Consider the following 13,563-nt stretch of genomic DNA (forward strand, 5'->3'; position numbering starts at 1 on the left):
GTGTCCTCTCTTACAATCAGTGGCTTACTCTTGAACAAAGTGTGTTCGGCAAGATCTCTCTTGCAATGTCAGACTGGCTAATCCGTTACCATGCAGTGCAGGAAGGGACGTTGGCCAGAGTTCTGGGAGGACTCAGTCTTTTTGAGTAAGGCCGCCTGTGTGGGCAGGCAATGCTCGGTGTAACATCTGCTCGTTGATACAAGAGTCACGTCCTCCTTTCTGCTCTCTAATGGCGTTTGCTTCCCCTCATTAGGCTGAAAGATAATTTCAACAGAGAACCTTGGATCAAGTGTTGCCACCATTTGGCAGATTCATTCTTCCTCACTGATGTTTGCTCTTTGCATCACTCAGGCCAAAATATTTCACAATTCAGTTTACCTGAAACATCGATGATGCGTGCCAACAGATTGTGAATATACGAAACATGAGCTTTATTTTAGACTTTAATTTGGACTTTGGACATACAGCGTGGAAACAGGCCCTCCGGCCCACCAAGTCCATGCCGACCAGCGATCGCCCTGTACACTAACATGATCCTACATACTATACATCTTTGGAGTGTGGGAGGAAACCGGGGCACCCGGAGAATACCCACGTGGTCACAGAGAGAACGTACAAACTCCATATAGACAGCACTCACAGTCAGGATTGAACCCGGGTCTTTAGGGCTGTAAGGCAACAACTCTACCACTCCACCATTGTGCTGCCCCTCCTTCTTTTTCTAATTAATTAATTAATTGCTTCAACTTGATGCACATTTTTAAAAATCTATTTGCCTTTGCATGAAGACCTATCATTTATCATTTAAGGCCACAGGAATGTCTCAATAAAACAAGATGGCTAGAAAGCAGAGTGTGGTAATACAAGAGACAGCAGATGCTGGAATCTTGAGCAAAAAACAAAGTGCAGGTGGAACTCAATGGGTCAGGCAGCATCTGTGGAGGGAAACGAACAGATGACGTTTCAGGTCGGGACCTTTCTTCCTATTGACGGAGTAGAGTGAAGCTAGTTAGTAGAGAGAGATGAGGGGAAGGGGTGAAGTAAGATCTACAATTTTACCAAAGCCTGTTAACCTACAGACCTGTACGTCTTTGTAGTGTGGAAGAAAACCGGAGCACCCGGAGAAACCCTACGCGGTCACAGGGAGAACATACAAACTCAGTACAGGCAGCACCTGTAGTCAGGATCAAACCCAGGTCTCTGGCGCTGTAAGGCAGCAACTCTACCGCTGCGCCACCGTGCCGCCCCAAGGCCTAATGAGTAAAAGTATGAGGACAAGTAACAAAACCAGGCTTGCATTCCTTTCAGGAAAAACTCCAAAGCAGTTGTTTAAAGCGTTAAATGGGGAAGCCACAGAGAAACTACTTCTCCCATCGAGGGAACCAACAAAGGGGGGAAACCAAACAAGGGGGAGGGTGGGCATTAAATTTGGGGTGAGTTGCTGGAAACAAAAGTGGAAATCAGCAAAATGGGCCGAAGCATCTCTAGTGGAGTGCAGAGGAGAAGGGAGAAGTTTGGGAGGATTAATACCGAGTAGAATTACTGAATGGACATTCCACCGAATAGAACATAGAATAGTATGGCATAGCAGCAGGCCCTTCGGCCCACAATATCCCTGCCGAGCATGGTGCCAGGTTAAACTAATCCCATCTGCCTGTGCAATATCCATATCACTCCATTCTCTGCACATCCATGTGCCTGTCTAAAATCCTCTTAAACACCACTGTCATCCAGCGAGTTCTATGGACCCACCACTCTGTAATAAAACCTGCCCGCACATCTCCTTTAAACTTCACTCCTGTCACCTTGAAGCTACACGCTCTCGTCTTTGACATTACCACCCTGGGATAACGATTCTGACTGTCTACACCATCTATGCCTCTCATAATTATATGTACTCCTCTCCTGTATGGTTTCCCCTCAGCCTTCAACATTAATCAACTACGCACTGATCAGCCAAAACATTATGACCACTGACAGGCGAAGTGAATAACATTGATTATCTTGTTACCATGGCACCTGTCAAGGGACAGTATATATTAGGCAGCAGGTGAACAGTCAGTTCTTGAAGTTGAGGTGTTGGATGCAGGAGAAATGGGCAGGAGTAAAGACCTGAGCGACTTTGACAATGGGCAATTTGTTATGGCCAGACGACTGGGTCAGAGCATCACTGAAACGGCAAGGCTTGTGGGGTGCTCCCAGTCAGCAGTGGTGAGTACCTACCGACAGTGGTCCGAGGAGGGACAAACCACAAACCGGCGACAGGGTGTTGGGCGCCCAAGGCTCATCGATGCGCGAGGGCAACGAAGGCTATCCCGTCTGGTCCGAACCGACAGAAGGTCGACTGTGGCACAAGTCACAGACAATTTCAATGGTGGTCACGGGAGGAATGTGTCACAATACACAGTGCATCACACCCTGCTGTGTATGGGGCTGCACACGGAGGACCAACAGCATATTAGGCAGGTGGTCATAATGTTTTGGCTGATCGGTGTATGTGTACCCAGATTCATAAAGATTGCACAGCAAGTTTATAAGATGGTTAATAAAATATGTGGGTTACTAAATTTTTAACTAGAGAGACAGAATATAAATGCAATGTTATTATGCTCAGACATTACACGTCACTATGCAGGCCTGGAGTATTGTGAATTATTCTAGACACCACCCTTCATATCTAGAGAAAGTGTGAAGGTGAATTAGTGTATTGCCACGGATGAAAGACGTCCTCAACCACACTCGTCCTCACCGACCAGCGATCCCCACACGTTAACACACCAGGATCAATTTACACTTATACCAAGTACACAAACCCAAGACAATTAACCTACAAAACCTGTACGTCTTTGGAGTGTGGGAGGAAACAGAGATGTCAGAGAAAACCCATGCTGTCACGGGGAGAACGTACAAACTCCGTACAGACAGCGCCCGTAGTCAGGATCAAACCCAGGTCTCTGGTGCTGTAAGCGCTGTAAGGCAGCAACTCTACCGCTGTGCCACCGTGCCACCCTGCATTGATTTCCTGACACATCTGGAAGGTAGGTGTAGAAACAAGGAACTACAGATACAGGTTAATACTCGAAGGACACAAAGTGCAGGAGTAACTCAGCAGGTCAGGCAGCATCTGTGGAGAACACGGAGAGGCATTTTTTTCGGGTTGAGAACCTTCTGCAGACTGATTGTGAGAGGGAAGATGAATGGCAAGATCTCGTTCCTCATTGTTGTGAGAATGTGTTCAAGAGTGAGTCAAGACTGGTTTATAGGAAACAAAGCAATGCAATTCTTACTTGCAACAGCACAACAGATATGCAGACATGGTCTGATGAAGGTTCTCGACCTGAAACATTGTTGATACCACTGGTCGGTTCATTGCCCAAGCGAAATATGAGGTGCCGTTCCTCCATTTTGTGTGTTACCTCACTCTGACAGTGGAGGAGGCCCAAGGACAGAAATGTCAGTAGTGGAATAGGAAGGGGAGTTAAAATATTTGACAACCGGGAGATCAATTCTGTCCAAAATGTTTGTACAAGCTCCCTGTGACTGCGTGGGTTTTCTCCGGGTGCTCCGGTTTCCCCCCACATTACAAAGACATGTAGGTTTGTAGGTTAATTGGATTCTGTAAAGTGTGGATAAATGTGAGGTTATCCACTTTGGCGGCAAGAACAGGAAAGCAGAGTATTACCATATAACCATATAACCATATAACAACTACAGCATGGAAACAGGCCTGTCCGGCCCTACCAGTCCACGCCGACCATTCTCCCTGACCTGGTCTCATCTACCTGCACTCAGACCATAACCCTCTAATCCCTGAATGGTGACCGATTGGGAGAAGGGGAGATGCAACGTGACCTGGGTGTCATGGTGCACCAGTCATTGAAAGCAAGCGTGCAGGTGCAGCAGGCAGTGAAGAAAGCGAATGGTATGTTGGCATTCATAGCAAGAGGATTTGAGTCTAGGAGCAGGGAAGTTCTGCTGCAGTTGTACAGGGCCTTGGTGAGACCGCACCTGGAGTATTGTGTGCAGTTCTGGTCTCCTAACCTGAGGAAAGACGTTCTTGCCTTAGAGGGAGTACAGAGAAGGTTCACCAGATTGATCCCTGGGATGGGGGGACTTTCATATGAGGAAAGACTGGATAGACTGGGCTTGTACTCGCTGGAATTTAGAAGACTGAGGGGGGATCTTATAGAAACATATAAAATTCTTAAGGGGTTGGAGAGGCTAGATGCGGGAAGATTGTTCCCGATGTTGGGGGAGTCCAGAACCAGGGGTCACAGCTTAAGGATAAGGGGGAAGTCTTTTAGGACCGAGATGAGAAAACATTTCTTCACACAGAGAGTGGTGAGTCTGTGGAATTCTCTGCCACAGAAGGTAGTTGAGGCCAGTTCATTGGCTATATTTAAGAGGGAGTTAGATGTGGCCCTTGTGGCTAAAGGGATCAGGGGGTATGGAGAGAAGGCAGGTACAGGATACTGAGTTGGATGATCAGCCATAATCATATTGAATGGCGGTGCAGGCTCGAAGGGCCGAATGGCCTACTCCTGCACCTATTTTCTATGTTTCTATGTTTCTATGTCCCTAGTGTATAGGATAGACCTAGTGTACGGCGATCGCTGGTCGGCACAGACTCGGTGGGCCGAAGGGCCTGTTTTCACTCTGTATCTCCAAAACTGAAACTAAAAGTAAACCATTACTTTTGCATGTGAAGGGTAACACTTGGAGGTGGTCTTGGTGTGCCAAGGTCCAAACTCTACTAACAGAGGTGCTAAAGTTTCTTATCAGACATCCCATCCAATCGCTAAATATACTGATTAGTGCATCAGTAAATCTAGCAATCTATTCTAGATTGAATCTATTCTCTGAATATTAGTGCACCCCACCTGAACATTTGGATGTTACTCAAGAGGTTTAGTTGCTCATTTGATTCATCAGATTAGCGTTGAAAGCATAATGTAAAACTAGCTTCCTTCTCGCTTGAAGAGATTCCATATCCCATCGTAAAAGCAATTCAGGTTAAATCTCTGGATAATACCAATTAGGAGACAATGTATAGTAGATTATGGCAAAATGCAAGCTGTATCTGCTGTGTTCTAGCCATCATTACTGACGTAGATTGATTAGTAGGACTGGCCGTTACAATCCCTTAGGTTATCCCTAATCCCTAAGGATAGAGAGCTAGATAGAGCTCTTAAGGACAGCGGAGTCAGGGGGTGTGGGGAGAAGGCAGGAGCAGGGTACTGATTGAGAATGATCAGCCATGATCACATTGAATGGCGGTGCTGGCTCGAAGGGCCGAATGGCCTACTCCTGCACCTATTGTCTATTGTCTATTGTCTACAATTAACTGGTGTTGTTCTTGGGGGTGACCACTAGGTGATGTTGCTACCATTCAGACACATCTTCAGTTGTGTACCTCAACGTCACTGGGTGTTTCGGCCTTTTATCACAAGACACCCTCAGTCGAGGCAGGCCCACCACAGGGTGATCAGACCAGGGTGTGTGTCTTAGGGTTAGCCTCTAGATGGTCACGTGGCAGCCCAGACAGCATCTCTTCTTTTCAGCCACAGCCAGTGACTGCTCCGTTCGCTGGCATTGGCAAGCTCTTTGATTGCCCACATTTGTATGTGTATAAATTTGAGAAATGATGTGTTGTTTCCTCAGAAGAACGAAGGCCAGTTCACGGTTCTCCAGCTGATTGGGATGCTGTGTGGGATAGCGTCTGGGATGAAGTACCTCTCTGAGATGGGCTACGTGCACAAGATGCTGGCAGCCCACAAAATCCTGGTCAACAGCAACTTGGTGTGCAAGGTGTCGGGCTTCAGGCAGGCACACGAGGTGAAGGTGGACTCGGTGTTCACCACCATGGTGAGTGGAAGAGTGGATCGAGCTGCTGCCCCGCACACTAACTAAACTTACGCCTACCATTTCCACTCCATTTCAGCACAGCTCTTGGCAATGCATACATTATAGAAGGTACTTCGTGTTCACTTTAAAATACAATCAGGATTAATCTCCGAAGAATATAAACATTCCATGGTATTTATTTTAAAGTAAGCAATCGCTATTTGTTGACTTGTTGACATCTGCCATTTTGTGTTCACATATTATGTCTCCTCATATTAGTATACTAGACCAAGTGGACCCGTTGGGCCCAAACCTCTCCTGCATTTGTGCAGCACCCTCTCCTCCCCCTCCCCTTTCCCCCACCTCCCCTCCCTCCCGTTCCCCCCCTACTCCTCCCCTCTACCCCTCTCCCCTCTCCCCCTCCACCCCCCTACCCCTCCCTTCTACCCCTCCCCCCACCCTACCCTCCCCACCTCCCAACCCCCCTTCCCCTCCCCCTCCCCCATTCCCCTTCCCCCCCACACTCCATCCCCCTCAACCCCCCTTATCCTCTCTCCCTCCCCCTCCCTCCTTAGGAGATAGATTTTAAACTTTAAAATGTGAATAACTTTTAAAATATAACACCGATTTCAATGAAACCTCTTCCATTAGCACCAAAGGGACGACGGTGAGTAAGGTGGGCCTAACATTGTCGCGCTATCGTGTACCGTTTTGGCTGTAGTTCAGGAACAAACAAACAAACAAACGAGAGTTTTAGTATATAGATATTAAATTTACCATTTATTTCAATGTATTATTTATTAAAAGTATATTAGATTTAGGCCCTCACTTACTGCCGGCATATTCTGTGATCCCTCAGCCTAATATGGCTCCTTCCTTCATCTTGAATTACTCACGTTTGTTCCTCAAGCTTCCAACTCTTCATTTCTCACACTTTCCCTCCTGCTCTACATCATTTTTTCCCTTTCTCTGTCTCTCATTTCGTTTCAGATCGCACCATCTCATCCCATCTAAATCCCTCCTTGCCATTTCCTTCCTCTCACTTACTTCATTCCAATGTATTCAATGCCAGACAATGTGTGTGTGTGTGTGTGTGGGGGGGTGTGGATGAAGAAGTGGGATAGCACGGAGGTGGAGTGCATGGGCGATCGATGGTCGGTGTGGACTCGGTGGGCCAAAGGGTCTGCTTCCAGGAGCTGTATCTCAAAAACGTAACAAACTCCGTGAAATTCTTTTGTCAATTGTTTGATAAATTTCTTTGACTTATCAAATTAACAATATCTATTGTATGAGAATGTTAATAGTTTAGTTTGTTATTTTCACGTGTACTGAGGTACTGTGAAAAGCTTTTATGTTCACCTCACCCTCTCTCCTGCCCGAAGCTTCAGTCAAACCCCTTTCCCTGAATTTTCAGTCCGAGCCCTGCGCTTGTGTTTCCTCTGGGTGCTTTGAAATTCACTGTATCGTGCGTCAGGCACACGAGACTAAAAGCCCCCTGCATTATACACGAGGAAAGCTGTCATGACCATTCTACAGAAAGCCCCTTTATCCGTACCAAAGAAATACGGATGTCCGATATTATTTTGGATATTTCATTTCTACACCAACAGAAGCAGCGATGGATGTTTAGAGCGTGCAATGATGAGAGGCAGAGGCAGTGCTTTGGCTGTTGCAACATTGATGAATTTTGTGGCTGATCTCTTTTCTCAGCTCGATTCCCTATTCCCTTGGTTCCTTTATGTCTGAAAGTCTTTGCAGGCTCAGCCTTGAACGTACTCAAAAGAAACTGAGCATCCACAGCCCTCTGGGACAGAATGTCAATGGTTTACAAGTCTCTGTGCAAAGAAATGTCTCCATATGTCAATTGTACAGTAAGTGGGTGAATTCCTATCTTGAGACCAGTGCCTCATAGTTCTAACTCCAGCTAAAGCAAACAAATCCCTGGCATTGATTGAATTAATTGATTGATTGAAAGGCACAGCACGGAAGCAGGCCCTTCAGCCCACCCATCCATGCTGACCTTCGATCACCTGTTTGCATTAATTCTATGTTATCTCAATATTGGTGCTGTTATCCCACTTTCGCATCCATTTCCTACACACAAGGGGCCAATTAATCTACAAACCAGCACATCTTTGGGATGTGGAAGGAAATCAAAGCGCCCGGAGGAAACACTAACAGTCACAGAGAGAATGTGCAAACACCGTCCAGACAGCACCCGAGGTCAGGATCGAACTTGGGTGTCTCTACCAGTTGGCCACTGTGCCACCCTGACCTTGTCAGTCCTTGTCAATGTCTGTGTACTGCATCAGTTCCATAGGCAAAGTCCAATATCCACAATGAGGAAGAGGTGAATCGAACAGAAACCAAGTTTATACATTATTGCGTAATTTACAATGTGCAAAATATTGGAATTCACCCGGTTTGCATTTGTTTGTCTTTGTGGCTCTAACCCTAGTGAAGTGATGCAATTGGGTTTGTGCTCAACCCTGCAACTCGTAAATGGAAAAAGGCACTGTTCAAGCATTGTTACTGTCACCTGCACTGAATGAAGTACAGTGAAAAGCTTTGTTTTGCATGCTATCCCATTAAATTAGATAATACTATACTTGGATACCTATACTATAATCATGCCAACCTCAAATACAACAGCAAGACAGACCAAAGGGAGTGCAGAATTAACGTGGTCTGCATACTGTAGCTCATTTTTCCACTCCAATTTTAGTTGTATTCGTAGACTTGAGAAAATATACAAGGCAGGAATTAGCGGGATGCCTTGGGAATCTGTTGGGGTATTGCTATTTACAATACACGAGGAGCAATACACAAGGTCTCTTGAGTTTGCAGTCTCGGGTGGCACCTTTTCAGGGAGGAAGCTGACCAAATAGGTGAGGTTTAATGTGAGGTGGGAAAGATTTAAAGAGAACCCGAGGGGTACATTTTTACACAAAGGGTGTTTGGGTGCATGGAATGAGCTGCTGGAGGAGGTCGTTGAGGCTGGTACTATCGCAATGTTGAAGAAGCATTTAGACAGGTACATGGATAGGACAGGTTGAGAGGGATATGGACCAAAAGCAGGCAGGTGGGACTAGTGTAAATGGGGCCTGTTGGTCGGCATAGGCAAGTTGGGCCGATGGGCCTGTTTCCATGCTGTACGACTCTGACCCTAAATGCAGAAGGACTTGGATCAGCGGAGTTCCAGTGTAGAAAGTACCATTTAATCCAAAAGGAAAACTGCGGAGATTAAGATGGGATCACAATGTAAGCAAAATGGTTTTATTCCACCTTTGAAGAATTTGGATTAACGCTCTGATGGCATTAAGGTACTTTGGCAGGCAGCAGATTGGAGGATCATGGACTGAGCGCTGAAGGTAGAGAGAAAGCAAACACAATGCTAGCATTTGTTTCAAGAGGGCTTGTACACAAAAACAGGGATGTAATGTTGAGGAGCTGGTAAGGCCGCATTTGGAATATTGTGAGCAATTCTGGGCCCCATACCCGAGGAAGGATGTGCTGGCTCTGGAGAGGGCCCAGAGGAGGTTTACAAGAATGATCCCAGGAATGAGAAGGTTAACCTATGATGAGCGTTTGTCGGCACTGGGCCTGTACTCGCTGGAGTTTAGAAGAATGAACGGGAGAACTCATTGAAACATACAGAATAGTGAAAGGCTTGGATAGAGTGGATGTGGAGAGGATGTTTCCACTAGTGGGAGAGTCTAGGACCAGAGGTCATAGCATCAGAATTAAGGGATGTTCTTTTAGGAAGGAGATGAGGAGAAATTTCTTTAATCAGAGGGTGGTGAATCTGTGGAATTGTTCGCCACAGAAGGCTGTGGAGGTAGTGGATATTTTAAAGGCAGAGATAGATAGATTCTCGATTAGTACAGGTGTCAGAGGTTATGGGGAGAAGGCAGGAGAAAGGGGTTAGGAGGGAGAGATAGATCAACCATGATTGAATGGCGGAGCAGACTTGATGGGCCGAGTGGCCTAATTCTACTCCTATTCCTTTGGACCTTCTGAGATGTCATTGAATTCCTACTAAATCCCTTTCTAGCTCCTCCTGATGGATTGTGTACAAATCTGAAACATGTAAGGACATCTATTCGTACTTAGATCAGGTAGAGAGAGAAATTAGATCGTTCAAGCAGTTAGATCTCAAATTTAACTTTTGGTCAGAAAATACAAAATACAGTGGAAGAATATTTCACTTGGAGAGTAGTTCTGTTCTGAAGTGTCAGCATCGACTTGATGGGCCGAATGGTCGTCCTGACTGCAGAGATACCATGATACCCAACCAGCAATGATTGTTCCGCTGTTTCTACATAATCCTTTTGACACTTTTTAATATCTGTTTGATAGCATTTTCCACCAGCTAAGATTGCGATCAGTGCTTAACTACCCTGTCATTTTAAAAATATTTTAAACACCTCATTTAAGGCACTTCTTAGCAAACTAATTGAAGGAAATAAGAACACGACTCAAATAAAGGACAATTCCATTACATTAGCTGTTCCGATGAAGGATTTCAGAGATCTGCACCAAATATACTGATTCCACAGCTGAATTAACATCCAATGGCTAATTACCTAATCTAACAATGTTAATAGATCATTTGGTTGATGACTGACCACTAATCTTTCATTTATGCCAACAAATCACATATCATTTGGTTTAAAGGCAATTATTTCCGCAATCTAATAATTGTCAAATACAAGCAACATTAACCCTCGATTTTTTTTGTTATTATTAAGGGGACTGTAAAGCCCAAAATAAATTAAACAGTGGCGAACAGTGTACTGAAATTGTAGGTTATTGCTGTTAGCACTGGCACTTTATGCTGAAAAATGTCCCTTTTTGTCTACAGGCAAGCAGCTCAGTGAAAGAACATTTACTGAGCAACATGAAGTAAAGGGACAATGTTGCACAAACATATTCTAAGGGGACATGATGAACTGCAAATGGTGAATTGCAGTTAGGTAGATCACAAAGTGCTGGCGTAAATGGCCTGTCCCAGTTAGGCAATTTTAAGGTGACTGCCCGGCAACCAGGTTGTGTAAGAAAATAACTGCAGATGCTGGTACAAATCAAAAGTATTTATTTCACAAAATGCTGGAGTAACTCAGCAGGTCAGGCAGCATCTCAGGAGAAAAGGAATGGGTGGCGTTTCGGGTCGAGACCCTTCTTCAGACTGATGTCAGGGGGGGCGGGACAAAGGAAGGATATAGGTGGAGGCAGGAAGATAGAGGGAGAACTGGGAAGGGGGAGGGGAAGAGAGGGACAGAGGAACTATCTAAAGTTGGAGAAGTCAATGTTCATACCGCTGAGCTGCAAGCTGCCCAAGTGAAATATAATGTGCTGTTCCTCCAATTTCCGGTGGGCCTCACTATGGCAATGGAGGAGGCCCATGACAGAAAGGTCAGACTGGGAGTGGGAGGGGGAGTTGAAGTGCTCAGCCACCGGGAGATCAGATTGGTTAAGGCGGACCGAGCGCAGGTGTTGAGCGAGTGATCGTCGAGCCTGCGTTTGGTTTCGCCGACGTGGAGAAGTTGACATCTGGAGCAGCAGATGCAATAGATGAGGTTGGAGGAGGTGCAGGTGAACCTCTGTCTCACCTGGAAAGACTGGGTCTTTGGATGGAGTTGAGGGGGGAGGTAAAGGGACAGGTGTTGCATCTCCTGCAGGGGAAAGTGCCCGGGGATGGGGTGGTTTGGGTAGGAAGGGACGAGTGGACCAGGGAGTTACGGAGGGAACGGTCTCTGCGGAACGCAGAAAGAGGAGGGGATGGGAAGATGAGGCCACAAGGCTGTCGCCGCACGTTCGCCAGGGTGTCGCGGCCATGATCGTGAGTAGTCCCCGATGAGTCGTAGCAGATCTCGGCTCATCACGGAAAAATCAAACTGTTCGAAATTTTCGGCGATCTGCCACGACTTTGACAGTTGCCAGCAGTTGCCTTAAAAATTGCGTAACTGGGACAGGACCTTAGCACAGTGGTACAGGCAGTATCACTGGAGGACCGAGACAGGTCACGTTTTGGGTTGGGCCCCTTCACAACCTTTCCCTATAGCTCAGGCCCTCAAGCCTTGGCAGCATCCTGGTAAATCGTCTCTGAAATCCTTCCATCCTACCGACATCCTTCGCAAGGCAGGGTGACCAAAATTGAACACAGTGCGCCAAATTCAGTCTCACCAACATCTTGTACAACTGTAATTTAACATTTTCCAGCTTCCATACTTAATACATGGCTGACGAAGGCTAATATACCAAAAGCCTTCTTGACTACACGATCTCCCAGTGACGCTACTTTCAGGGAATGATGTACCTGCACTCCTGGATCCCTCTGCTCCACAACACTACCCAGGGCCCTGCCAATCACTGTGATCTTCCTCCCCTGATTTGGCTTCCCAAAATGCAACACCTTGCACTTATTTGCATTAAACTCCATTAACCATTCCTCAGCCCACTTGACCAGCTGAACTAAACACCTGCTGTAATCTTTGAGAACCATCTTCACTGCCTACGGTACCACCCTCTTTCGTGTCATCTGCAAATTTACTAATCATGCCTTGTACATTCTCATCCGGTTTTTAAATCCTCAGAGGTTGGTTTGGAAGCTGTGCTAGTAGTGGCCCTCATGGTTTGTCAGCAGCAGCAGGCACAAGAGTCAGTTTGTACTGTTAGCCAACAGCCATACCTGCAGAATGTGGCCCATTCTCATCCAAGTCACTGGTATAAAGCACAGGCGTCACTGGGCCCAGCACTGATCCCTGAGTGAGGTACCCCACCAGTCACAGGCCTCCGGTCCAACCAACAACCTCCCACCAACGCTCTCCATGAAGCCAATTATCTATCCAGTCGGCTGGCTCTCCCTGGATCCCATGTAATCTAACCTTCCAGAGCTGCCTACCATGCAGAGCTTTATCAAATAACTTGCTGAACTCCAAAGAGACAATGCCTTTGGCTCTGCCATCATGAACCTTTTTGATTACTTCGTCAAAAACTCAATCAGATTCGTTAGACACGATCTCAATAGACAATAGACAATAGGTGCAGGAATAGGCTATTCGGCCGTTCGAGCCAGCACCGCCATTCAATGTGATCATGGCTGATCATTCTCAATCAGTACCCCGTTCCTACCTTCTCCCCATACCCCCTGACTCCGCTATCCTTAAGAGCTCTATCTAGCTCTCTCTTGAATGCATTCATAGAATTGGCCTCCACTGCCTTCTGAGGCAGAGAATTCCACAGATTCACAACTCTCTGACTGAAAATGTTTTTCCTCATCTCAGTTCTAAATGGCCTTCCCCTTATTCTTAAACTGTGGCCCCTGGTTCTGGACTCCCCCAACATTGGGAATATGTTTCCTGTCTCTAAGGTGTCCAACCCCTTAATAATCTTATACGTTTCGATAAGATCCCCTCTCATCCTTCTAAATTCTCCCATGCATCTCCCATGTAGACTATTCGTAATCACCCCTGTCCAACCAAATGCATATATATATATATATATATATATACATATCATATCCCTCAGAATTTCCTCCAGTAACTTACCTACTGCAGATGTTAGGCTTACTAGTCTATAGTTCCCAGGCTTTTCCTTGCAGTCCTTTTTAAAACAATAGCCGACCCCTGGTCTTCTGGCACCTCGCCTGTGTCTAATGATGATTCACCTATCTAAGCGAGGGCCCCTACAATTTCCTGTCCTGTTCCCCACAGTGTC

The 13,563-nt window shown here is 46.1% G+C and overlaps 1 protein-coding gene across 1 annotated transcript in view; it reads left to right on the plus strand.

Annotated features, from left to right (window-relative positions):
* epha10 (EPH receptor A10) overlaps window positions 1–13,563 on the plus strand; it is a 510,644-nt gene that overhangs the window by 478,738 nt on the left and 18,343 nt on the right. The window contains exon 13 of the mRNA XM_078423327.1: window positions 5,662–5,865. Coding sequence (XP_078279453.1) covers window positions 5,662–5,865 — 204 coding nt within the window. The remainder of the gene's footprint in view (window positions 1–5,661; window positions 5,866–13,563) is intronic.

The sequence above is a fragment of the Rhinoraja longicauda genome, chromosome 27, assembly GCF_053455715.1.
Source record: "Rhinoraja longicauda isolate Sanriku21f chromosome 27, sRhiLon1.1, whole genome shotgun sequence".
In the NCBI taxonomy this organism is placed as follows: domain Eukaryota; kingdom Metazoa; phylum Chordata; class Chondrichthyes; order Rajiformes; family Arhynchobatidae; genus Rhinoraja; species Rhinoraja longicauda.